A 26465-nucleotide genomic window follows, 5' to 3' on the forward strand; every position below is an offset into this window, starting at 1 on the left:
CAAAGTCTCCACTGATGTCAGGATAAGAAAGCACGAACATGTTCCCAGGGTTAGTTCATAGATGTAGCCATAATACAAATATAGACAAAAGCTGAGGTAGGTAGCCCACTTGGCACAGCTGATTGGCTTTAATAGGTGTTGATTACACTGCTCATATTGCATGAAATTAAAAAGCTTACAAATGTTATAAGCCATTACCCTTCCATTTAAGAGAGCTTATGACAAGTTAGCAACATTTAATGAAATCCTTTTTTAAATGCCATAGGCAGCCTCCATGAGGTTTTATTTTGAAATGCAACTTGTGGAGTTATTTCAGAAAGTTTACATCAGAGCTTCCTTTCTTGCACTTCTTTGGGATACTCTGATTTGGCAGCCAGTGGGATACTTCAAGTTCCCTGTTGCAGTCTCAGTGTGTGGCTCCTTGCACAACCAACCAGGAAGAGGCACAGCAAGGTTTAATTCTGGTGTTATTGGACACGCCCCTTCAGCCAGCCTACACAATTCCCTTCAAATGCTGAGAGACTTCTGACCAATTTCACTATGAAGGTAAAGGGAAATGTTTTCATAGTTGCTGTAAAATTTACTTAACTTCAACCTTTTCAGCACACTGGAAATATCACAGAGCCACGAACTGCCCCCAAAGCACTGGGGCAGCCAAGGTTCAGTCTGAAGTAGGCTCTCTGGATTTCATTGCTTAGGAATGAAATTTATTATAGGAGAATGTATCAATTTTATAAACCCCACTGTACCCTCACAGCCTACTGCTGTATGCAGACTCCAATCTGCTTTGGATGGTGATGGCAAAAATATCAGTACATCAGGTGAGGACACTTCTGCCAAAATGATGCCTTTTGCAACTTGCTCTTTCACTGCATCCCCCTCTGACTGCCAGCTCTCCTCTCTGCTGATCACTGTCAGGCAAGCAAGACTCAAACTGACCAAACTGAGACACATCTATAGCAAAAGCACACTGGCATGGAATCTAACAAGCTATCTGGAGTGGTGCCACAAGGAATGCTCAACAAACCCTACAGGGAATAGAGGAGATGGCCAGGCATGGCTACAAGAAGCTCATTTCTGTTGGCTCTGCCATCACTAGAAACCTTGTTCTTCCCCCTCCCCCCTGCCCCAAGTTATTAGGGCAATATCTTAACATCTGAACCAAAAATCAATCAAGAAGGAGCAAGCTACGAAGATGCAGTCAGGATCTATCCTGACTGCAGCTATTGTGCTTCAGGAGTCAACCTCAGGTAGTGAGATGTTTTCTACCTGAAGCTACAGTGGCAGCTGAACTGCCCCAGAGGCCAATGCCAGGAGACCAACACCTCCATGAGCTGACAGGAGCTCTCACTGGCTTGTATGCAGCATAATATGCAAAGAAGATTCCTCTCTTCTATAAGATCCATTCTCTAAGGGAATAGTGAAATGCTGGGAGGAACAATGGCCTAAGAGGGGGTGGGAGCACCCAGGGACTGCTGACTGATGGTAGCATGGTGAGACAAACTTCACTTCCACCCTGTGATGGTTTCAGTGAGCATGCTGAAACCCTTAAGCACTTTGCTAGACCAAATCATCAGGATCTAATTCAATATCCATTTATTTCCCTGTAAACTTTGACAAAGGAAGGAAAGAAATTATTCTTTCTTCCACAAAAAAATAGCAGCCTTCTTTCATGCTATCTACCTGAAAGCTACATTTCTACTACACAGTTTGAACCTCATACAAAGTTGCAATTATCTTGCCATCTGCATTGCCTTTTTATCTAAATTAGTATGTTATATTGCTTATAAGTATGTATTTATGGCTATGAGGCAGGTATGCCCCACTGTGGGCACATGTCATTGTTTAATCCAAATACATGGTTTATTGTTTTTCAGGGCGTATTTTTAGCTTGGAGGCAGGTAGACCTGCAGAGCAAATAATACAAAAGAATAGGTCCATTACAGAAGTGCTTCTGTGCTTTAAAATAATAGCATGCTTCCTCCAGATCCGAACACAGTGAGGCAAAATACATTGGCAAAATAATTACTTATCACTCTTAAAAGCTTCCTTTAAATTTTCTATCATTCAAATACTGGCTGGGGAAAATGTAAAGGACAGACAAGCATATTTCATGCACTCGCTAGTCTAGCTTGTATGCTGATGAGAACTTACTAAACACCAGTAAAGGGAATAGCAGTTATCAGCCCTAATTCACAACTGTGAATTTTTTAGACCAAACAGATGCCTTTGCAGAATCCCAGCCAAGTGTTAATGACAGCCCCAGTTCCACTGGAGTCACTAGTTATTTTGTATGGCTTCAAATGAGGGCAGGTTTGCTCCAATGATCTGAGCAAGCATGCTGCTTTCAGAGAGACACTCACTGCTACAGTGAGTAGGACAGGGTCCTCTAATATTACCCAAAGAAAGGAAAATAACAAAAAGACATAGTCCTTTGCCTCAGGGTTTTTTTTTTTCCTTTGACGTATAGGATTTTTCTTCTAAACTCTTTTTTTTCCCCAGTTGATTAAAAATAATGGGGAGCAGGCCTTCAGCATGAGACCATCTAAATACAATAACAGATCTCTTCTAAAACACCCTTAAAAATCTCCCCAAAATCTGTTCAGTGAATTTTGCCATCTCTCTGTTCAACAACAGAGCTTGGAACTCCCCCAGGTAGAAGAGACCAAACAGGAAAGGTTACTGCCCACGTTTAGTTCTGTGTTCCCAGACCCATCAATAGAAGAGCCTGCAGAAGAGCTGAACAGGCAGGACCTCAGTCAAGTGCTTTTTTCTGAAGCAAAGTCAAAGTTGTCAGGCAAATCCATATTCTTGTCTTTAAAAGGATTCAGGATAAGAAAAATTAAGTCCAGGTGTAAACATTTGCAAACCGAGGTTTATTTTTTTCTATCTATGCACTTGAAATGAACATTGAAAGGGCAAACCCTTCCTAATCCTATCATGGCAATGTCTTTCTCTGCTTCCTAAAGCTGAGATTATCATCTCATTGGTTGTCACACAGCTCCTGAGAGAAGTAATTCACTGGATTTTCCTGTGTTATCACAGCACAGGATTTTATTTCTCTTGTTATCGGAATGGAAAATGCACATAGCTTGTTCTCTGTCTTGCTCCTTTTAAGTTACTTGCAGACCTGGATGTGGCAAGCTTCCAAACACCCCAACTGCACTAAGAAAGTTAAATCTGGGCAACCTGCTTCTTAGCAGCTCATCTCAACACAGGCAGGAAAATTTCCAGTTTTAAATTTCTATTCCAATTAAGGCAATGAAGACTGAAGACCCCTAAACTGTTGCCATTGCTTTCCAGCACATAAAATTAACAATTTGTGCTGCTGTGTGCAACTTTCAGTCAAAGTTGGTCTGATTTATAAGCAAGCAGATGGTTCACACGATAGTCTACAATAAATTACCACAGTTAGAAAGACAGCTACATTTTGAGAGTGACAGTGCAGCTGAGCTACAGATGGGTTTATAGATGACCCTTCCAATTTTTAATAATCTCCATAATTTATCTGCAAGCAAAGAAATGTGAGAATTCCTAATGCACCTTCTTGACTAAGTACAAATCACTTTTATTTACACAAGTAATACTTCATGGTCCAGTTAACTTCTTAATTAAAGGCAGCAAGATGCTCATGTTCCATGCAAGTGGCATGGAAAATACTGTTCAGTGTACAATATGTTCTGCTGGGAGTTTAAGATGCTCTGAACACTCCTGGAAAAGGGAACTCATCTATCTCATTTCTTTAAAACTAAGCATTAAGACTACAAGGGTGCAAACACTGCTACCACCAGTTACTTTTCATTAACCTCCAGATAAACTTTAGGGTCATGCAAAGCCTAAAGTTTATCTAAAGGTTATTTGCAAGATCTGATGCTTGAAAACAGACTTCTAATCCATACCATAAACCCGGTATTGCTGAGCCAGGACTAGGATGGGGAAACAGCAGGAACAGAGACCCTCATCTCTGTGTAAAGACAGAGGGCTTTGGAGGGGTCACTCTTGAGTGGGTGAGGGAAAACGAAAGCAAGCCTGGGGGGTGTCAGCTGTGGTGCAGAAAGAAACTGGCTGGAAGCAGCTTTAAGAAGCCAGTTCATGTCAGTGATTTCAATGGTCACTTCTCTGGCCTGGGACCAAACCACATCAGTCCAATCCTTCTGCTAATCCTTCTTCCCCTTTTGAAGGGACTTACAGAAAGATACCTTTGTTGGGTTGTTATTGATTGCATGTCATGGTACAACAGATTCAGTCCTTCATGGCTGTAGTCTCAGTTGCAATGAGAAGCACATCTAAGTACAAGTACTCTGTCTGTAGGGTGGTAAAAGCAGCAGAACCTACTAGGGCTCTTTAAGGCATGAACTACAGAAACTCAGAGGGTTTCCCACAGCCAGTCTCATGGAATGACATTTGAGGGCTTTTCCTCCTCTCTAAACCTTGATCTTCCCTTCCAGCCAAATTAATTTGAAAAGGGATCCACTTTTAAGAGGAAATCCAGAACCACTGTTAAAACAGAAGGCACAGCTCCCAGGAAAGCAAGTCTGTGTATTATTGTAATTACTGCCTTCCTGGGAATTCAGAGATGCAGCAGAGAACAGGCAGCAGTGACAAATTCAGGCCTTCAATAATAATCAACATTCACGTTTTGCAGATATTTTGGCAGGGTTGCCCAGCTCTGCCCACAGCAGGGCAGCATGAGGAGCAGCACCACAGAGACACACGAGTGGGAAAACCACTGCACAGAGGTGATGGGACTGCAGCCATTAATACAAAAAGTGATTCTTCTGCTTCCCTTCCCTGGCAGCACCAACACTCCTCTATCCACAACACAGAACAACACTGAGTGAAATCTGTTGTGTTTTTTAAAAAAATTAAAATTAAATTCTTCTATAAATAACCAGCATCTGAAAGTCTTTGGAACTTATATGAAACCATTACTTATTACTGTACACAACTCTTAGGTTGTTTCATTAAACATATGAAAAATTGTCTATGTCAGATTATTTCTGGGATGCTCTTTGCTGTTATTTGTCATATTGTTGCTGTTATGCTTCACATATTTAAAGCTGCATTATGCACTTCTGAAAACCCAGAGAAGATCACTATGGAATTAGTATGGATGTTCAGCTGTTACTGAGTGCTGAATTTGGCACTTTATTTTAACAATATTCATCAGGTTCAGGAGCTGCAGGCACACTTCCCTCCAAGACAACACTTGGTCATACTACTGTTCTTTAAAAAAATATAGTGTTGAATATTTAATAGTATTTTAAAATATTCTATAACTACAATACTTCGATTGACTGCAACACTTTCCTTTGCTTTCAGAAAGCCAAATTCACATACAGAACAATAAATCAGTTGTCTGAAAGCAACAGGATCACTCTTGTTGCCCCCAGCCCAACAGTAATTCCAGAGTTATCACGAGCAGCCGGAAAGCCAGCACAGGCTAATCCAGTTTATTCCAGTGAAAAGTCAGAGAAACTATACACATGGTTTGTGTAACTATATAATTAATACAGTTCCCAGGACTCATCTACTGAAGCCTGCAGGGATGCTCCAGCTCACTAGACTGTAGATCAAACCTTCTCCACTAACAGTAAAAATAATCCTGGATAGGGGATAAAGCAAGGAACGCACACAGGCATTACCTTCTACTTCTTGTTCCTTGTATTCAGTAATCTGTCAATGGTGTGGAAATTATTTTCACAACCTTAGGAAGGGGGTACCTTTTGTAGTGCCTGATGTATGAAAATGCAGATCAATATGAAAACAGTAAACTCCCCAGTAGCGAGTAGTTCTTAGTTCTCTTAATAATCAAATATTATTTCCATCAACGTAAGTAGCAATTTGTCAGTCTATTTATCAAACCAAGTGCTGCACTTGGTTCCCACACATCTTATGTTGAAAAGCACCTGACATGTAAGGTTTTATGGTTCAGTTTTAATTCAGGGATGAAAACATTTAGAGATATGAAGGTTTTCTTACTAAGTTTTCTTCCTAAATGATTATGCTTGTTCAAACCAATTCCTAGCCATCATGCAGAGGTTACAACCTTCAATAATTAAATCGGATATTGTATTGGCTGTTGTGTTCATTATGCTACAAGTTCCAATTTCTACAAGAGCACTGAAATGCTAAGATAAAAGGATGTTAAGTTTATTTAATTAGCTATCTGCCATTGTTATCAAAATGGAAGGTTGGTATCTGACTCAAATTAACACTTTAGATCAGGAAATAAGACAGATGATATCTTCTGAGGAAGATCCTGGAAACTCTCTGTAGTCATTTCAGTTATTTTAAAGCTGCTCAGGACAAACAGGATTGCACTAGAAAGAGCAAAAGTCACCGACAGTAAATGAAGTGCTGCTATGAAAATGCCATTGCAATCACACTTGGTTTTTTTCTCATTTTCAGTTGTTAACATTCTTGCCACTTTTGTTGCACAGTCACTTCTAGCAGCACTGAATTTTAACTGCACATAATTTTAAAACAACATAAAATAGGACTGAGCACATAATACAGGTTCATTGAGTCAACAAACAACAGGTCAGGCCCTTGTGCCAAGACATCAGCTCTCTGCTCTCTGCAGAAAAGGCATAACTAGTAAAAAGAGAGCTGGATTTCAGAACTACCTGCCATCCCTCTGCCTCTAATATCTCCTTTCTTACCTAATAGAAATATTAGGTCCTTCAGTGGAGGTTTGTTTATGATATATCTCAAAAGAAGGCAAAAGACAGTGTGAAACCTCAGAGGTCCTAGAAATGTTTTAACTGTAGCTTACACAAACAAAACCCGTGAGTATCAACTTTGCAACTGCCCAGAGGATACAGTACCTGAATGAAATCTTCAAAGGACACCCATTGCCTCACTCCTCAAATTGCATTTGTATAAAGTGGCCAATGGCCAAAGTAATTTATCCAATAATGACATCACCCTGCCACTTTTTGGTTTCTTTCTGTTAGGGCTACAGAAATGTGCTTATTCCCTTCCCAAAAACTTACTGGTCTTGACCGGATTTCTTTGGCGTAAAGAGGTTTCAAGAATTCTGAATCTCCTTCAAGCTTCAGACCCTTTTCCGTGATTCTCAGGTTCCCCATTCCATCCTGAAAGACAGACAAAAAGAAACAACCCCATTAGTTACAATTACTAAATTCACCAGGTTGCCAATAGCTGATTTTTTTCCATAGAAGATAACACATATAGCACTGGGAGGCACTAGAGAATGCAATTACTTCTGTTATCCTTGTCGCTCGGTTTCTGTGAAAAAAAAAATTCTATTCAGAGCAATCTGCAGTGCCCCCCAGTAAACCATTTACACAGATGAAAGATGTTCCTTTAAGCTAAATCATTCTCTGCTCACAGAGATGCAGCAATGCTCTGTGTTAACAGGAAACTATTCACTGTAATATTCACCGTCTGCCTGTATATTAATATACCTTCTCATTCATAGCAAATAATATAAAGACTGTGTGATTAATTCTGCCAAACTCCATATAGAGAATATGTGATTCCACTGAATCAAGAAAATAAGGTTTGGCTGCATAGCAGTATTGCAATAAAATGTGGTAGGGAACTTTACCCCTGTTATTTGGGGAAATCTTTGCAAAACATGTAATCTTTGGTGGGATTTCTTTAGGGCTATCAGCCTTTACAATAAAAAGATGTGGAATCACACTGATTATTTTCAAGTGTCACAGTCTTTCTGTGCTTTCAATACTGTTAAGATGCTGCACAGCTTTATTGGAATATACATTTATGCAAATATTCCCTCTGGAAGAAGTAATGATACAAAAGGAATAAGGCTGCTCTCCTGTCTTGGGCTAATTTCTGGCTTTTCTCTCCCTCAGTGATCAGCTCAGGATGGGAGCCCTCACTTTGCTCCTTGCACATCCGAAGGACATCCCAGCAATCTGAACCTCTGCATTCAAATATTTGGGTCTTCTGAGTCATTCCCATGCCCTTCAACCAACCACTGCAAAGACCATTGGCCAGGCATTAAGTGACTGATGGCTTCTGTTGAGTCCCAGTTCCACAGCTGTAGCTCTCAGTCCCCACCCTCTCCCCAGCCCTCCCAGGCTCCACAGTTCTACTGCACCCTGCACTTCCATGGCAAAAATCTTCTTGGCCCCCAAGAGATGACTGCAAATGGCCCCTTTAGAAATTGTTTACCTATGTTTGTGCAAGATGTAATGAAAGATCTGAAAAACCATAAGAGCAAAGAAAAGGTGTCAAATTTTTATGAGTTTTTCTTATTTTGTTGTTGTTGTCATTCTTTTTTTAATGCAATAAGACAGGTATATGGACACACTGGCACAGAGCAGAACTGTACCAAAATATATTTCACCTTTGACACATGAAAGCTCTAACTTCTACTAGATGATGGATTTACCTTCATTTAGGGTATAATTGTTCAGAAAGGTGAGTGTGTGACAGAAGCATGGGGTGGGTAGAGAATTGCACAGGTACATCCATAATCAAAACCACATCAAATGCAAGGTACTGTTTCTAAGATTCAGGGTGATTTTTAAAGTTTGCAAGGATTGAGGTAAATTGGTTGTTTTTCTGAGAAAAAGATGGTCTGCAGAATACCTTTTAGCATAAAATTGCCTGAAATCACTAGGATTTGAGAGTAACACTAGCACCTCAGTTGTTTCAGGGATTTTTTAGGAAAGGGGAATGCACTTGGGTAGAAGCCTTAAGAAGATCAAGAGGAGACCTGGAAAATCCAGGGAAACTGCATGTATTTGGATATACATCTTGCATGCTTTCTAATTCATCTGCAAAACCCCTTCCCACCTCTCTACTCCCTCTCTCTCCCATTGCGAGTGCACCTCCAGCACCAGAAGAGGAATCACCGTCATTACAAGTGAATGGAGAACCCAGAAAGACTTCCATGAACTACTGCCAAAAGGCATGAATTTGGAGGGATAAGAATCAAAGACATCTCACAGCTCGGCAGTGACACTGGTCACTTGCCAGAGCTTCTCCTGTTCCAAGAAGTACCATTCCCAGGTAGTTCTCTGCCAAGTTAAAATCCTTCTTGCCAGAGTGTGGTGTCTTACGAACAAAGGTGACGCTGGGTGATAAAGTGACCGCTGTCATCTCCTTTTGAACTGAAAGCTGTAGGCAAACTTGAGAGACATATGCTGAAAATGCTACGGATCGTTGAAGAGAGGGAATGAGAGATGGCTCATAAAACACCACTTGCTACATTCCTTGGCCTGGGTGGAAAATATTGGCTTGTGAATTCTGGGTTGGTGGTGGCACAGAAGGGGTTCATTTATTTCAAACAAAAGGATGGAGGAAAATGAGTGAATTGTGATTATGCACCAAAAAAACCCAGATTAAATTTTAATAGCGGTGTGCTTTGCGATTCGAGTGAGCAGGAATTATTACAGCTATCTGCAGACCCTCACATGTTTTGGGCTGCTAAAAAAAAAAACACCTGTATTTTTTTTTTCTCAAGGTAGATATTTCAGTAAGGTTACAAGCTTTGAGGGCTTTCACATAGCAGTGTCTTCTCTGGTTTTAAGAAAAGTGGCAGGTCAGGCAAGCTGGTATGTGTCCCATACAGCTGCAAGAATGACCACCTGTGTGGATATGCAATGCTGACCATTTCCAGGGCTTGCTCCTGAGCTGAAGTGGGGCAATACTTTACCAGTAATGTGGACCTATGGACAAAAAGGGACTTGTCAAGTCACCACCAAGCTGTGGCAAACCAGAAATTTTGATGGCTCACAACTATGTTCTATCATAATGATACATATGATTATATTAAAAACACACATTTAGCTCACAGCCAGCAGGTCCTATATACCCCAAGAGAGGTATCAGGTCTATGGGACAACATACTACAACCAAAACATCACGAACACATTTGATTAATTAAAGCAGGTGTATTCTCTTACAAAGCCACTGGGTTGGAGAAAAAGAGGTGTTTCCCCATGTTTTCTTTTCAATCTCCAATCCCCACTCACCTTTCCTTCCTCCAGTGGCCGCCAGAATTAATAAAAGCTGCACCCACCAGATGTCCTGCCTTGACCTCCCTGGTGTTTGGGAGCAGATGCAATGCTTAGCACTGACTTATGACTAACTCGCTGCTGCTCATGTTTCTCATGATTAAAGCTGACAGTTTTTGTAGTGACAGTCTGGGTCAGCAGGTGAAAAAACAAGCAAAGGTTGTAACCTGAGTTCAACAAGTATCGTGGCCTCTTATTGTACAGTCATTATAAAATAATATACATCTATTATTTCCCATTAAAAAAAATAAGAAGAAGCTTGCAGAATTATATAGAGGTCCCAAAATACAGATACATTAGAGAGATATCACTGTGTGAAAGACTACTTCACAAGTTGTTTTGGATAAAGTATCTTCATCCTCCCTAAATTATATGGTTTAATAACAAATAAATGTCATATTCTGCTACAGAGAATATATATGAAAGTTCCTATGAAATTTCACGGACTGTGACCTATAAAATGTAGCAGAAAACTGCCTAGAGTGACAAAGACCAAAATGTTTTATTAAACATTGTGTCTGTGATTGGTATATATCCTTTTCTGCCACTCTACTGCTTGTGAATAAGGACAAAAAACCACCAGTATTGATTATTTGATACTCTAACATCTGACAATCATTGTTTCTCTCCTTTTTATTAATAGACTCCTCGGCAGAGTGAATTACTTTACTGCACAGGCACAAGCCAGCTTTGTGGGAGCTCCTAGGAGGAAAGCTCCAAACAGGAAGCACAGAGTCAGGAACTTTCCATTACCACCTTGTTTGAATTATTCCATTTTTTGGTAGGACATGGCAAAAACTTTCACATCAATTATATCATCTATGCCCTCTCTCTTTTTATGCAATGCCTTGTACTGGACAACCATAAAAATGTATGTGCTGTTGCTGACTGCTCTGGGTTGAAAGGGGAGAGCAATCCTGAATAACATAAACATCATTTTGGAGATGCTCAATGAGAAGGGAATTTGTTTTTTTTTAGTATCCCGAGAAGCAATTCATTTTTACAGCTAATTATGAATGATGGTATAAGTGTTAGGGGAACAGCCCAGCATTGATGCCATCTGATCATCAAGGCTCCTCTCTGCCTTTTGGGTAGCAATGTGGCCATACAAGTGGCTAAAGCCCAGTTTGGTTTTGGTTTACTTTTTAACAGTTGTGGGTTACTTTAATTTTTTGGTTTTTTTTAAGTGTATGGCTGGTAGCAGAGAGATTCAGTTATCAGAATAAGAAAAAACAGCCAACCTAACCAAAGAGATGTAACTGCCGTGGTAGAGGCTTTAAACTGAGAGAGAGTAGGTTTAGATTAGATTTTAGGAAGACATTCTTCCCTGTGAGGGTGGTGAGGTCCTGGCACATGTTGTCCAGAGAAGCTGTGGCTGCTCCAACCCTGGAAGTGTTCAAGGTCATCTTTGAGCAACCTAGTCTAATGGAAGGGGGGGGGGGTTGGAATTAGATGATCTTTAAGGTCCCTCCCAACCCAAACATTTCTGCAATTCTATGATAAATACCTGGAAGTGGGACTGACCACACCAACCTGAACTGCTTTCACATAGGGACAGAGGTAATTTTCAGCTTTCCTTGCCATTCATGGGCAGCTTTATTAGACCAGGCTGGACTCACACTGCAGCTTAACCCAGTCAAGAACCAAGGTGGTGACGACACATATTCACTGTGTCCCAGGATGCTTTATCTCTCACAAAAAATAAATTCAGCCTTACACTCTTCTGTGCTTCCTCTGTTGTCCTGAAATTTCTGAACATAGAGGCAAATTTGCTGTTTACTGAGGTCTTTGTCAGGATTTTAAGGACACCTGTGATGGGGAACAGAGATTGCTCCAGCTGCCTGCTGGCCACCACCAGCACCAGCAGGTGTTTCCCCATGGTTTTTTCTGCACCTCCATTCCTTTCCAGTTTTCAGGAGGAAAAATGTTGTCAAGGTTTCTTTGCACAGCAGGTAAGCACTCACTTTTTTGCTAGGAATAAACTGAAGTTATGTTCAGCAATGTCCTGTGGGAGAGAATTATCTTTGGAGACTGCTCATGTCAGATGGCTGAAACACCTGATTATCGTTGCTTGTATTATTGATTGCTGTGCTCTGCATTGCTTCCAGATATGTGCAAGTTATTACACAGCTCAATACATCCAAAGTTAGGAAAAAAACCCAGCAAATGCAAGTGACCTGGTTTTTTTCTTCCCTTCCTAGGAAGATTTCTGTGCTGTTGTTCTCTCTCTGACTTGACATTAAATGTTTCCAGATTCCATGAATTTAAGGAAGGTCTGTACAGAACACATTGCTGCCAGTGCTTCAGAGCTATACCTCAGCTCGAACACCTACTTGCTCTAATTGGATCTTCCCTCCCTCTTTCTCATTTGCTTCAGTTAATTTGCCATCTTTATAAGAATCCCAGCATCCAGCTGTGGATCAGCAGCAATATTTTCCTGTGGAAGCCAGAAGAGCCTAAACACCTAACAGCAGCACCAGTACTATACAGTTAAATCTGGTTACACAGCACAGTCCAGAGCAACATACACTTCGACAAAAGGAGACAACACGTGACAGCTTCTTCCTCTGGTGTAAGACCTTGCTTTGAGACCTCATGTACAGACTCAGGTTTGTGTGGACAGCAGAGAGAAAAACAAGCCAACATAGTTTTACACAGCCTATATGATCATATCCCCGTGTGCACAGATCCAGGCTTATGCTGTGGATTGCACTGTGAGGTCTCACGTCCACAACTGGCATTCATCTCCTTCTTCCTCTGCTTATTGACCTGAGATGTCCCTGTCAGATGTCTTACTGGTAGCATTTGAATTTAAAGGCGACAGGCACAGCGCAGGATCACTGTGCTGAGACCTTGGTGGGTGAGGGAAGGTGACCCCAAGCACTTTGCATCACTGTGAGACAGTATATATACCCTCTCCAGGGAAGGAGGGGGACACAGATGAAGAACAGCTAAAATCTTTGCAGCTACTCGGTGCACTAAAACAACATTATAAATCGCAAGATTAGCAAGCAGCTCCCTGTTGAAGGCTCCATCCAGAACCTTGTGAACAGCCTGTGAGAAGACACCTCTAAATAATCTCTGGTGCTGCAGTCATCAGTCACAGGGAGACATGGATTTGAATGAATAAAAACCAGCTGTGGGAGTCACCCAATGGAAAAAGACCGCTGGTGTATAAGTTATCTAGGCACATTTAAGTTCCTTCCACAGGTATGAAGTCATTTGTGACAGCTACAGGAGAGTCAGGTGGCTTCTAGCTTATGAAGGAATTTTGTGCAAGTGGAGGAAATGCAGACCATTGTGGTTTATGTGAAATGCAGCCCAAACGAAGCCCATGAGAAGCTCAGAGCCCTTCCTTTCTAGTGGTAACTTCTGGTTTTGTGAGTTCCTCTGCACAACTGCACAACAAGAGGCAGATGATGAGGATACAATGAGAAGAGGACAAGAACTAAAAAGACATCCATTTACAGCAATGAGCTGTGATACAGAAAATCTTGACTTTATTCCCATCAGGCTCGCATGCTATGATGGCATTAGGGATGTCTTCCAGGTGCATGTTCCTGTAGCACCTTTTCCCTCTATCTGTTCCTTCCACAATGACCGTGTGCTCACCAGAGCCAACACCATTCATGATGAAGGTTACTCAAAGAGCCCTATGAAGCTCTCATGAAAGGCAAAAGGCACTGATGAATTGGCTTTAGTGGAAGTTAAGGAGAAAACTCTTAATGGGCAGAAAGAACAGGATCAATTGTGGTTTTCCAATTACTGTTTCAAATAAGTTACAACTGACCAAAGCAACTAAATGTCATCCCTTGAAACGATTCCAAACTAGTCTTGGAACAATTTCTAAACAAATCCTTCTGCCAAAGCTTGAAGAAAGCTCTGCTCTGGATTTACTGCATATTGCTGAAATTACTTTAGGCAGGAGGTATTTCTTTCCAAAGCAAAGTGCTAGTGAGTTTACTCAAAGTATGATCACGTGTGACACGCCAAAACCGGGATTTCTATGAAACAAGCACCCCATCTGAGAATATATTTTTTTGCAGGGAAAAAGATTAGCAGACCTTTTGGGGAGATGATTATGAATGCCACTATTGTTACTACAACTCAACCATCACATGCAGAATTCCTCTCTAGGGTTCCCTCTCCATCGGTACAGCAGGGAAGAGATCCACACTTGGCTTTCACGCCTCCAACTCCTTGCTACAGAGCACTTTGGCACTGAAGCATTATAAAATGAGCCATGTTCTCTTGAACACTTTTCCGCTTTTTTGCTCCAATGCAAATAGTAAGGTTTCACATCTTATCATCAACATATATTCCAAACGTGTCCCTCGAATTCTCCATCTTTTTTAGTCTAGCTCATTACCATAATTATGCTAACTAGAAGGGAAAAGTCCCATCCTGCAGAAATTTGTGCTCATTCAGAAGTGGAAAAAAAGATTCTTATACTCGTAGGAACAAGTAGTCTTCTAATGCAGTGATTTAATAATAAAATCAGCACATAAATCCACTGATGCAGAGGTTGCAGAAACAGGTTTTATAAATTATGGCCTAATACTCCTTAATTATGATAGTCTGTCAATCACCAAATGAAGGATAGAACAAACACTTCTTTTTTCAAACTATAAAGATCTTGGACACAATGTCCCCTGTGGCATCACTTCTCCAAATTACACCAGGGCTGATTGGACTCATTCAGCTTGATAGTGATGGAAGAAATTTCAAGGGAGAAGGAGGTATTTTTTTTTTTTCTTTTCTCTATCTTAGTGGATCCCTTCTGTGTTCTGTACTTACTCTGAAGTAAGATTTTTCTGACTAATCCAGTATTTAGCAGTTCCCCCAGCCAGCAATGAAGTTGCAGCTTAAGGCCTGACACTGTGAAAAGGAAAGTACCAAGTCTTCCGTGGCATTTCTGAAGGTGAGCTCTCAAAAATGGGGCCAATTATTGGGTCATTTGTGTCTGATGTGAACATGCCAAAAGAACTCAAGGCAATTATTAATTGGAGTATAACACCAGGTCTGTGCCAAGAAATAGAGCTCATGCAAACACGATTTCGTTTCAGTCCTGGTCAAGATCCATATCAACACTCAACATACCACAAAACAGGAGGAAAGAGACCCAGCAGGGCTGTGACCCCTCTCCCAAGTCCCATCCTTTAGGCACATATGATGATTCCATCTCAGCAGATGGATTTACAGCCTATGGGGAAACTCAGGAGAGGCACCTGTTGCACTGACCTTCTCCAAACCCACCGCACCTGTGAGACAAACTCGCTGCTATGGCAACATCAGCCTCTGAAGGCAGGGGAATCACGATGAGAATCTATATTTTAGCTGGTTCATTCACGCTCCCCCACTATTCTCTCCTCTACTTCCAAAAGCCAGGAGAAAACAGGGTGGATGGGGAGAAATATTTTCAATGCACCTCAATTAATCACTTCCGAGCCCCGACTCAGCTAATCCCAGGCATTTAACTGATGAGCCTGCACTTGAAGATAATCACCCCGTGCTACTTTTGCAGTCAGGGGAGAGAAAATGGCAACAGAGTCCACATAGCATCCAAATCATTCCCTGGAAGTGCTTCTTACCAGCTGCTGTGGAGCTCCTCCAAGGTGACAGGCATCTTTTCTGGCTGCCTATAGATTGTTGCAATAAACCTAGGCTTCAGTGGTGTGCAACAGGATTCAAACAGAAAACAAACGGGTTGCCAGGCAAACCAATAAACAGATACCATGAAATAAAGTATACCTAAATAATGTGATTCCAACTAGACCCACACTGAGTGACTTCAGGGATTATTTTAATGATTTCTTTTTTGTTTTAATCAAGACTCATACCTTCAATATGAAATAGGAGATTGAACACATTCAATTTATTTGCACAGGTAGGTAAAAAGAAATTTACTTTAAAATCAAATTCTCTGTGCTAAGAGGTTTCCATAGTCCCATTGTTAAGAAACTGCCCTCATGGCCAAAGAACCTCCACTGAATTTTTATAGCTGTATTTGTCGCAAAAATATATGATTTTGCTCTTTCACTATCAGAACATACTGAAAAATAATTTAAACTGTCTTCCAGACTTATCTACAATGTGTCTATGACATTGTTGTTAGGAAGGGAGGCTCTGGGGATGGTAAAGAAATGAGAGAACTGAAAGCACTGCTCCCAGAGAGGCTGAAATAAGTATATTGCTTCTATTGCTTTTTGAACAATTGGCAGCAAATAATTATTCATAGAGGAAAATATATGGGTATGTTCAGGATCTCTTGCTATCACAAATGGTGGGCAATGAATGAGATCTGATCTGTGGAGTACATCTATTTATGTGAAATAGCTCCATCAATTTACACCTACCTGGTACCTGGTCCTGGAGTAGGGGGAGGAAAACATAGAATAAAATAATGGTTTGGGCTGGAAGGGATCTTAAAGATCATCTCATTTCAGGGACACCTCCCACTAGACCAGGTTGCTCTCACATCTGTACATGACAGGTGCTGCACTGTGTGCACAGTCACATGCACAAACACCCTCAAAGGGGAAACTGAGGCACAAAGTCAGACATCCACCAGCAGTCACATGAGAAAGCTGTACTGAGGGAAGGACTATCAATTCTCTCTAGCACATTGTTGTGTCACAGCACTGCAGTTCAGAAACTATAAATATCTTGCTCATAAGAAACAACAGGTTAATCTTAGCAACTTTCAATTGCCAACAATTCAGACCCCAGATACTCTCTCATCTCCCTGCAGTTTGCATTCCTCTGCCTCCTTGCCAGAAGGTGCATTATGCTTAATGCCCCTTGTCTTTCTCACAACCTTTTAATGCAAATTCAAAAGTGTTTACCAGAATAAAAACAATGATGATTATACAGCAAGGGAAGTAGGAGCTTGCTGGTCATCAACCCAAATGCAGAAGCCTCCTGCAAGACAGCGTTTCCTGATGCAATGTCCAAAATTATCATCACAGCAGTTTATACATTTGAGCTGCAAAGTAACTGGAAAACATTGAGATAATCTTCTTACTGTTTATTTTTTGAGGAAAATAAAGGCAATAAGGCATTTTTTTTTTTTGGTATCCAGTACTCATGCGTGGGGTGTTTTCAATTTCAAATTATTTATTGAGTGGGTGTTTACTGAGTCATAGGGGACTTTTGCCAGATGCCAAGAGATTCTCTTGGAAGTCAGGAGTACAATATTATGCATGTGAAAGTCAGGCAGTTACCTGAAATAGAGACGAATCGCATGCAAAAATATACAGCTGGCATCAGCAAGTGACAACAGAGCAAGACACAGCAGCTTTTTAAAATACTTTTTTAAACAGAGTCTCAAATCCACAGGGAAGTGATTGCTCCTACCATGCTTTGGCCTTCAGAGAACACAGCTCTGTGTGTCCCTTCATTACAGAAATATGCCTTATTTGGGGATATTAGCATTTCTTTCTTCTTCTGTTCCTTTTTAAAACATGACACCAGCTGAAACAAATTCAGTGACTCACAACCTGCACAGTTATTTATTTATTTATCTGCTGCGTGTAACCTCAAGTCAGCTTTTTAAATTTTTTTTCAGTAGCACCAAGGTCATCTAAATAATGAAATCTTTCAAAATAAATACTAAGTGTCTCAGATCTGAATTTCTTTTGTCATGAAACACCTTTGAACCTTCTTCCAGGCTACGTGCATTTCAGATGTGAGCTGCTCCTGGGCACAGTTTTGCAGCTACACCAGCATGAGTCAGAAGCAATGCTCGCTCCCTCCAGGCCTGGCACACCAAGCAAGGGTGAGCAGAGCATGTGATGCTGTCAGTTTAAACATGTTATATTCTCAAGGGAGTGTCTGCAAGCTTTGGCAGAAGCCCCAGTTTATGCTCCCTAGGACCTTTGCAAAGAAAATAAACAAACCAGTCACAGGAGGAGGATGCAACTCTTGCAGGGAGCAGCTGCCTGGTCCCACAGGGCAGCCCTGGCTGGCTCTCGGCACGCTTACAGGGAGGGAGATGGGAGAAACATCAGGCTACATTAAAATAATGTTAAAATAATGAACTTGGTGAAATTATTTCCACCAGTGAGTGCTGGTGGCTGGGAGTGCACTGGGATTCTTCTCCACACAGCTCTCTGCAGGCAGAGTCAGGCTGGCTCAGAGGCAGCAAGAGGCAACTCAGCTCTTCACCATGATCCAGACAGGGCTCTGAGGACAACCTAGACTTTTCTTACAGCTTTTTGGCCATTTTGGCACTCTGTGCTTGTTACTGCCTGGATAAGATTTCTCTTTCCAAAAAGAGAACTGCTAGGGGATAACGACACGCAGTCGCCAACAGCCTGGTTAGTGACCGAAATTGCCAGAGAAGGAATCTCTGTTCATTAAAAGAACAAAAAGCACAGAGAAAAAACTGCCAAGGCTAACATTTATATTTCCTTTTGTCTGTCCTTTGGTGAGCATCCAGATCCTGCCTTCAGTCTGAAGCCATGAGATTTCGGTCCCTCTCTGCACTGAGGCCACGCATCAGCAGCTTTGTCTGGGACATGGCTGTGACAACAGGGTAGGAGCTCTGCAGCACTGTTACTTCCTCCCCTTCCCATCCACCTGAATCCTAAACAAGATTTCTCTCTCTTGTTTTGGCTTTCATCACTGACCTACTTGACAACATTAGTAAATTTAATCTCAAAACACTCAGAGATATAGGGCAAAAAATATTTTTCCCAGGCTACTGATAAAGAATGTAGTTCCCAGCAGCTTAAATGGCTCAATAGGACATTTTGGTGACCAAAGGAAATTTAGAACCTTATGATAAATTTGGGGTATTAATGTAAGAATAAACTCAAACTGCTAGAAGCAATATCTTATTGATAAAACTGCTAGAAAGTTGCAAAGGCAATAAACCAGGAATTGAGATGGATTACTAGGGATATGCTTTTGAATGCATTACTCAATGCCAACTGTCGGATACCTTGTGAAGTCCTTGTGTACTTGGGTAAAATACTGCACCTATATATATCTCCCTTGATTGGGACTGTTGATGAGAATAACTATGCTAAGTGTGGTCAGTGACTTGTTATCAAGGCAGAGGTACTAATGCAAGTGTTACAGTTAATTATTTTAATTGGTTATTTCAAGTCTGTCTTTGCTGACACTGTAAGAAATTTATATCTACGGCTACATATCATGGCTAATTAAAGGTTTAATAAAGAAAAAAAATCCAGTTTCTTCCTTTCAGTCTTGGCAATCAGTGCAATACACTGTGTATCTCTAGGAAATCCTGGAAAAATATCTAAAATTCTAACATGGGGAATGGGACCACCTCACCAGAATACACTCCTAGGGGATGGCTGCTGCTTTATCAAACAATTTCTAAGTCATGAAATGTCTGACAAAAATTTCTTACTTTAATTAGTGTTCCAAGTTTCTGTATGCTGTAGGAGACATTCCTGAGAAAACCATGTTTATTCCTCAAATGCTTAAAGATTATGTCATAATGTTTATTTCCAACATTTGCTACCAAATGCAAGCAGCAAATGCTGCAGGTCAAAATGTTGCATGACTTTGTCAGAAGTCCTAGAATTTGTTAAAATAAAAGACATTGCCTAAGTACAGGATATTTTTATTAAATGAAAAACTATTTAAGTATTTCCTCATGGTCAACAACATCCTTTCCAAAATAAAAGAAAAAAAAAAGAAGAAAAAACCCCCACAGTTCTTATGAAGTAGCAGTGGAAGTCTTTTAACTTTACAGACCTTTTTTAAGAGTAAGCTTGAAAAGATCTGTTTGGAAGCTGAAAATCCTCTGTATATAACTTATGGATAGTTTGAGTTATTCTGGGCAGAATTTTAATTTCTGTGAAATGATGAAAGAACTAAAAGAATATCTCAAAAGGCAGACTCAACTGAAAGAAAACAAACATTAAAACACTAATTATATAAACACAGGGAGTATTTCTGCTACTCAAAAAAACAAATAGAAAGAAAATTGGGATTCAGCTACAAACTCATTAACAACCTGTACTTTCAAAGCTTCCTGATATGTCTGGGGCAAATATTCCATAGACATATTGAAATTTATAGTAAAGCTACGGAAAGGCAAAAATAAAATCTCTCTGACTCAAACCCATCCCTCAATCAGCATTTCTCTGATCTCAATATTTTTGTTTTGTCTCAGCTTGGTCAACTCTTCCACATCTACTAAGAACCTCTGCAATGAGTTTGTTAAAGTCCTGCTAAAGGCTTGTGGTTCTTATCGTTTTTTTAGTTTGGTTTTTTTTTTTTTCCCCATCCTCCTCAATCATAATAATGGGGGAAGAAAATCTTATGTAATTTAAGATAAATAATAGCTTCATTTGTTAAATATCAGACTTAAGTATTTCTGGAAAAGTGATGGAAAGTAACATTAGTAAATAGAGAAAATAGCAGGGTATAAAATTCTAATTAGTAATTAATTTGTCTCTTTCAAGACAGCTCACTGAGTGATGTGCCGGTAGCTGATACGAAACACATTAATTGCGTTAATTTATTGCAGAATTTCATTTGGAGCCTTTGCCTTTGCCTGTTTTAAACAGGTTAAAATACCAAGGGTATGCGAAGAGGACCCAAGTCACCTTCAACAAAACTTTGTCACCTCTGAACTGCTTTGTTTACTCTGACACAAAAGAGGGCTGCTAATACATTTTTTCCCACACCATAATTCATGGCTCAAGATGAAGAGAGTCCAAACTTCTGGACTTCTGGATGGATCCTCATGTCTGGAATTTGTCACAGCAGCTCTGCAGAGGTGTTGAAAGGTGAGTGCCCAAGATGGTCCTCTCATGGACCACAGGCACACCTGCCCTACAGCCACACAGGACTCTCAGCTGTCCAGGATGTATTTGGAGGACACATCCCAAGGGCTTGGGCAACAGGCATTGGAGGGTGGGACAGGGCCCAGTGCCACACACAGATACCCAGCGTACAGGAGCTGGAAGAGGGAGCACTGAAACTCCATTACTGCCACACTTCACTGAGCTCTAAATAAGTGACCTTGTGGCTCCCTACACAAAACTGCATCGTACAGTACAAATTTACCCATATGAGCCTTCAGCTATTTCATTTCCCACAGGTCTCTTGTCATCGTTTCATTACCCGCCATCCTTTTCCAGTGAAACTACATTTTACTTAAGAAAGGCTATGAAGAGTAAATGCAGCTGCCATTGAACAAACAAGCCCGGTCTGTGGGTGCACCTGACTTTCAGAGGAATCTTGCAGCAGTTTCTCATTTACACTGAACGAACTGAACCCTGCTATATCATCAAAAACAATTTTTTTTGCCCATATAGCATCTAATTTTTAAAGTTTCCTTTTTTCTGTTGGATCTTATGCTGGTTTCTAAAGAACTTCTTGTTTGTTAGCATAAGGCAGAGATTCTGAAATCACTGAAAAATATGGTTTTATTTACTTAACTTTTGGATAGTGCAAACAACTTACACATTTACTTTTTAAGCTTTCCTCTCAATTTGTATACTACTAGCGTCTTTTTAAGCTCTCTATAAATCTTTCCAAGAAGTCACTTAAATCTGTAAGCTCTCCATGTTTTGGCTCCTAGCTGCGTTTGGGACCACATTCAAATATTTGTGTTCTTCAAGTTCCAAGAAACATCTTATCTGTCCCTACAATCACTCAAGGAATTTTGGCATAAAACTGCCTTTTATTTTCTGAACAAAGAGAAAATATTTGACAGCCAGGTTCTCTTTCAGCTATTAAAGGCACTGACTTACTGGTTAGTTGCTGCTTGTGTCCAAGTATTCACCTCTGGAACAAGCTGACACCATGGGAAAGGTGAGCACAGGCATGGCATTGCTGAAATGGCCTTTCTCCTCCATTGCCTGCAATTTTGGTGAAAGTCAGTCTCTGCAGTAGTTCAGTTAGTTCCCTAATGTAACATGAATTCCAGCTCACTGACTTCCAAGTCCTGTTTATTGCTCACATTGTTTTAAGGACCCGTAGTTAACAAAAGCTTGTGCCATGGTTAATAGGGGCAATATCTTCAATAGGCACAGCCATGAAACATCAACAGCTGTCCTTGGATTATCTGCAGAATCTTTCAGTTGGAATGGGAGTAGAGATGAATGCCTCTTAATTCAAATTAATTAATGGCCTTATGTATGTGTGGACATTCAGTAGATGCTTGTTCAGCAAAACAAACGGGTGCGTGTTTAATTGTGGTTCATTTCAGGCCGATCCATTAACTGTTGTGTGTCTTCCCAAGAATGCATGTTCATTAACTTAAGTTAATTGCTATTCAATTACCTTGAGTTATAGTATGTCCCTGAACACCAGTGCAGACAGACCCCCTAGAGATTTCATGTGCTTCAGCCCTTAATTAAGCTGTACTGAGTATTGTTGGTAACTGATTACATCTAGTTTTCAAATAATAACTTCACAGCTACACTTAAATTGTTTTCTATTAGGATTTTTGCAAATCTCCTATATAGGTAGTTGGAATGATAACGTCTTCCTTGCAATAAAGCACACTTGGTTAATATTATTATTATTATTAACATTATTATTACTACTACTGCACTTGGCCAAAGATGTTCTGTGTCATCTTCTTTTTTATATAACCCCTTTGTTTAAGCAGAAAAAACAGCCTATATTTGACCTGATTATCTCATAATGATGCTCATCAAAACAGATGTTTTGTAAATTTTAGGGTTCTTTCTCTTCTAACTTTTGAAGTTGTTATATCCAACCAGCACTCTAAATCTTCTGCTGTGAGTAGGGAATGTGAGGAGGGAATCCCACCCCCACAGTTCCCCATTGAACATTCACCCCATGAAAAACTCTTTGCCCTAGAGGAGAACTTCATCACACCATCAACAAAGCAAAGATACCATAAGCACCCATTTCCTCCCAATATTCTTTAGTCCACGCTAAGAGAGAAGCTTTGCAAATTTTGCAAACTTGTTAAAGTTCTCAGCTTCTAAGAAAGTGAAACTGGGTTTTGGATGTGTGTGTGTGGAAGCAAACCCAACTTCTGGCAGAGCAGCTTGCAGAGCTCCTGGTTTGGTCCTTGTCAGTCTGAGAAAAAAAAACCACATTCTGGTTGTGGTCTCCTCTATGTTAACTGGGAAATGGGCAGAGGTGGCACTACTGGCTCTGAATGGACCTCAGCAGACCAAGGGTTGTCTGATGGGCAATGGGAATAGAGGAGTCAGAAGAAAAACAAGTGAAGGATAGAGGAAGCATTAGAATATGCAGTTTTTTATATAAATGTAGCAGCAGATTTCTTTGTTTCTGAATCACAGACTCACAGAACCGTTAGATCAGTTGCTCTGATAACAGTCATTAAACCATGGAAAAATGAACTCTCTGCTTCTGTTCACTGGAGAGACAGAAATCACAAGAAAAACACTGCTCTTCCCTTCCCTGGGCCACGGTGCAGAGAAGCTGTAGAGAGGTGGGGCAGGACTGCAGCAAGATGAAGACACTGAGGCAGAAGATAACCCTGAACTCTGCAGAATGGGCTCTAGCCCCTGCTAGTCTGCCTCCCTTGCAGGGCATCTCTCTGCAGGGAGCACAGAGATGCTTCAGTGAGCTCCAGGGGCTGGAGAAGTCCTGATTTAGAGAGCTGGGATGAGCATCAGTCATGAAGGCTGTGTTTTATCCTTTACATGCACTGATTTCCCGATGTCATTGATCCCTTTTGCCAACATACTTTCTTCCCCCCAGTACAGTAATGAATTATGGCACCTCCAGTGCCAAGTGGAAGAGGCAGGCCAAGGAGTGGCTGTAACAGGGCTATGCTGAGCTGCAGAACATCTGACTAGCATTACTGAAGCAGCCAAAAAGCAATAGCAACTCACAGTGCATCTAACACAAGACTCCCATCACGATCAGCTCTTGCCAAGCTCTAATATCAGTATAAAAGAAGAGAAAAATTTCCAGCTGTACATGGCCAATGAGCACCCTCTGTGCTCCATGACAGCACCTTGGGAAGCAGGTGCTAAGTGACACCTGTCTTCTGAAAAATCTTTTCAACGTCTCTGATCCCCTAAAACAGAAAGGAAAACCCAATCCCCTCTGCCAGAGCCCCAGAGCCATTCATTACACATTTTCCTTCACAGTGTAGAAGACCTCCTGGTGCAGTTCCCATAGGAATAAATTTCCATTAACTTCCCCCAGGTGAGACAGTGGAGTTTGTCCCAATACCACAGACTCAGCTCCCACATGCAACATATGGCATGTAGATGAACCTTCAAAGCATCAGGAGATACAGCCAAATTCTTTAGGTGCCTTTAGCTAAAAATCCAACAATTATTTAATATTCCCTTTCTCAAAATGATGCTTCTTATTAATCTGAAAAGGCCCACATGCCATGGTCGGTTCAAAACATTTCTATATTTCACTATATGATGCAAGAACTCAGTTTGGATTCCTTCAGACATCTCTTCAGGACTGCTTTGCCCACATGTTGCAATTACATGGGCTCTGTTAACACCTCACAGTACAGCTGCAGAATTTATTCACAATAATTTAAAAAATAAAAATTACATTTCCAAAGTCACACATGCTGCTGATTCCCTTATCTCAAATTAAAAAGCTTCATCTTCATCTCTCTTTCCCAAATTTAACTTTCAGCATTTTAATTGTGTCTTCTTTCATTGTTAGATCAGTATCAATCATCATCTTCAGTTACCAGAACTTGCATGCTCCTGAAAATTATGTTAAATTTAGATGCTAATGAAAACTGTTTATGCTGTTTAACCACAGAAATGAAACCTCTATTGCAATCCATAAAAACTGTTAGTGATAACAAGAAACCTTAATTTGTACCTCAATCTCCTTTCTACCATCTGCTGTCCTAGAAGACCAATCCCAGAAACCACGGACTAAACAAACAAACAAACAGTAAAACAGATAATTGTTAACTTGCCTTCACAGCACAACAGACATTAAAAGAATTAAAATAGTCCCATTAACCATTATACTGAATATTATGATATAAAGAAAACTAACCCATGAATGCCAGCACATGCTGATATTCCTTCTCTCCAGACAGTTTCCCAACCAACCAACAAATCAACCACACATTCTATGTAGAAATATATAATTGACCCATAACACCCACTGAACACTCTCCATTCTTTTAGAAGGAATAAGACGAAAAACTTCCAGCCATTAAAAGAAATACCACAAATACAACCTACCACAGTAATAGGTGATAATTATTCTTTCATTTAAAGCACTATACAGTTAATTATATAAAATCATTTAAAATATGTATGTCTTAAATAATATTTGCTCTGGCTGATCCCTCAGAACTGGTTGTGTGAAACACTGAGACTGCACCTACATCTGTTGTTCCCAGATGTTTTCCTCATGGGTCATCATGTGTCGTTGTACAATTACAGACACTATCATGTTCTGGGAAATGCTGCATCAATCAGCATCAACTTCTCTGCGTGGTGGGATGGAGAGAGCTAAAGGCAGACAGTGGGTTTCAGGATAAGGACCATATTCAAAAGGCACCAAAATGGTCTAAATCTCCAAACATACACTGTCATTCATATTTCTTATCTAAATCCAAAATCTAAATAGTGTGTGGGGTGGGAGAAGGTTAAAATATAAAAAAACTCTAACAAAATATTTTAATTATTTTCTGTGCTGCAGTATCCAAGCAATCTTAGGGAGTCATCTTTACTTTTTTATTGGATTTAGATGAGATACAATCTGATAAGGAAAGACACTCTGTACTGTATTTTACTTCTTAATGGTTGAAAATCTTTATTTCTTCCTTTTTCCTTATCTGCCCCAAGAGGACACTCAACACACCTCCATCAGGGTTACAGTATGAACAAAATTGTTCCATTTGTGACTTGCACATTAGCCACGTTCCAAGGAAGACCAAGCAAAATCAAACACAGCCACGCTACACAACTTCTCAATATGTCCCATGAAGTAAGAAGGTAATGATCTCATTTAAGCAGTAGTGTGAGTGTGTTTTATGCCATCTGGAATGCACAATGAACATCTCATGCACTCCCTGCTTTCTCTTTCTGAGTCCTAAACTACCTGCCCATTTCCCCTCCCCAAGATACATGACTATAGGGCGATAGTTTTGATTCCTGGTGTAAATCCACTGACACACAGGAAAAAAGCATGCATTTTTACTTTTTTAAAAAAGAAAATAAAAGAAATAAATTCTACATAAATACATAATTCTTTTTATAATCTGGACAATTCAGTCAGGAGCTACAGTCTACCTCTTGACTGAGCTAATTCTCCACTTCAGTTATCTTCTGCACCTTCTTTAATGAATACCTGTTCCTTTGATTAAATTAACATTTTTGTGTACCTAATTAGCCCGAAAAACCTGTGCTGAACCAATCTAAAAGTGACTTCATTAATGCTCATTGGTGCATGTTTGCTACCCATCACTGTCAACTCAACAGGCAAAGGATTAGGAGAACATTAACTCCGGCTTAT

General features: G+C 40.4%; 1 protein-coding gene across 9 annotated transcripts in view; it reads right to left on the bottom strand.

The window, feature by feature from the left end:
• The window catches only part of SGCD (sarcoglycan delta), a 327833-nt gene that overhangs the window by 69790 nt on the left and 231578 nt on the right, over positions 1 to 26465 (bottom strand). For all 9 annotated transcript variants that reach the window (XM_051793456.1, XM_051793457.1, XM_051793450.1 and 6 more), the window contains one exon: positions 6999 to 7100. In XM_051793456.1, coding sequence (XP_051649416.1) covers positions 6999 to 7100 — 102 coding nt within the window. The remainder of the gene's footprint in view (positions 1 to 6998; positions 7101 to 26465) is intronic.

The sequence above is a fragment of the Manacus candei genome, unplaced genomic scaffold (genome assembly GCF_025592945.1).
Source record: "Manacus candei isolate 608988 ecotype Guabito, Panama unplaced genomic scaffold, ASM2559294v1 h1tg000037l, whole genome shotgun sequence".
Classification (NCBI taxonomy): domain Eukaryota; kingdom Metazoa; phylum Chordata; class Aves; order Passeriformes; family Pipridae; genus Manacus; species Manacus candei.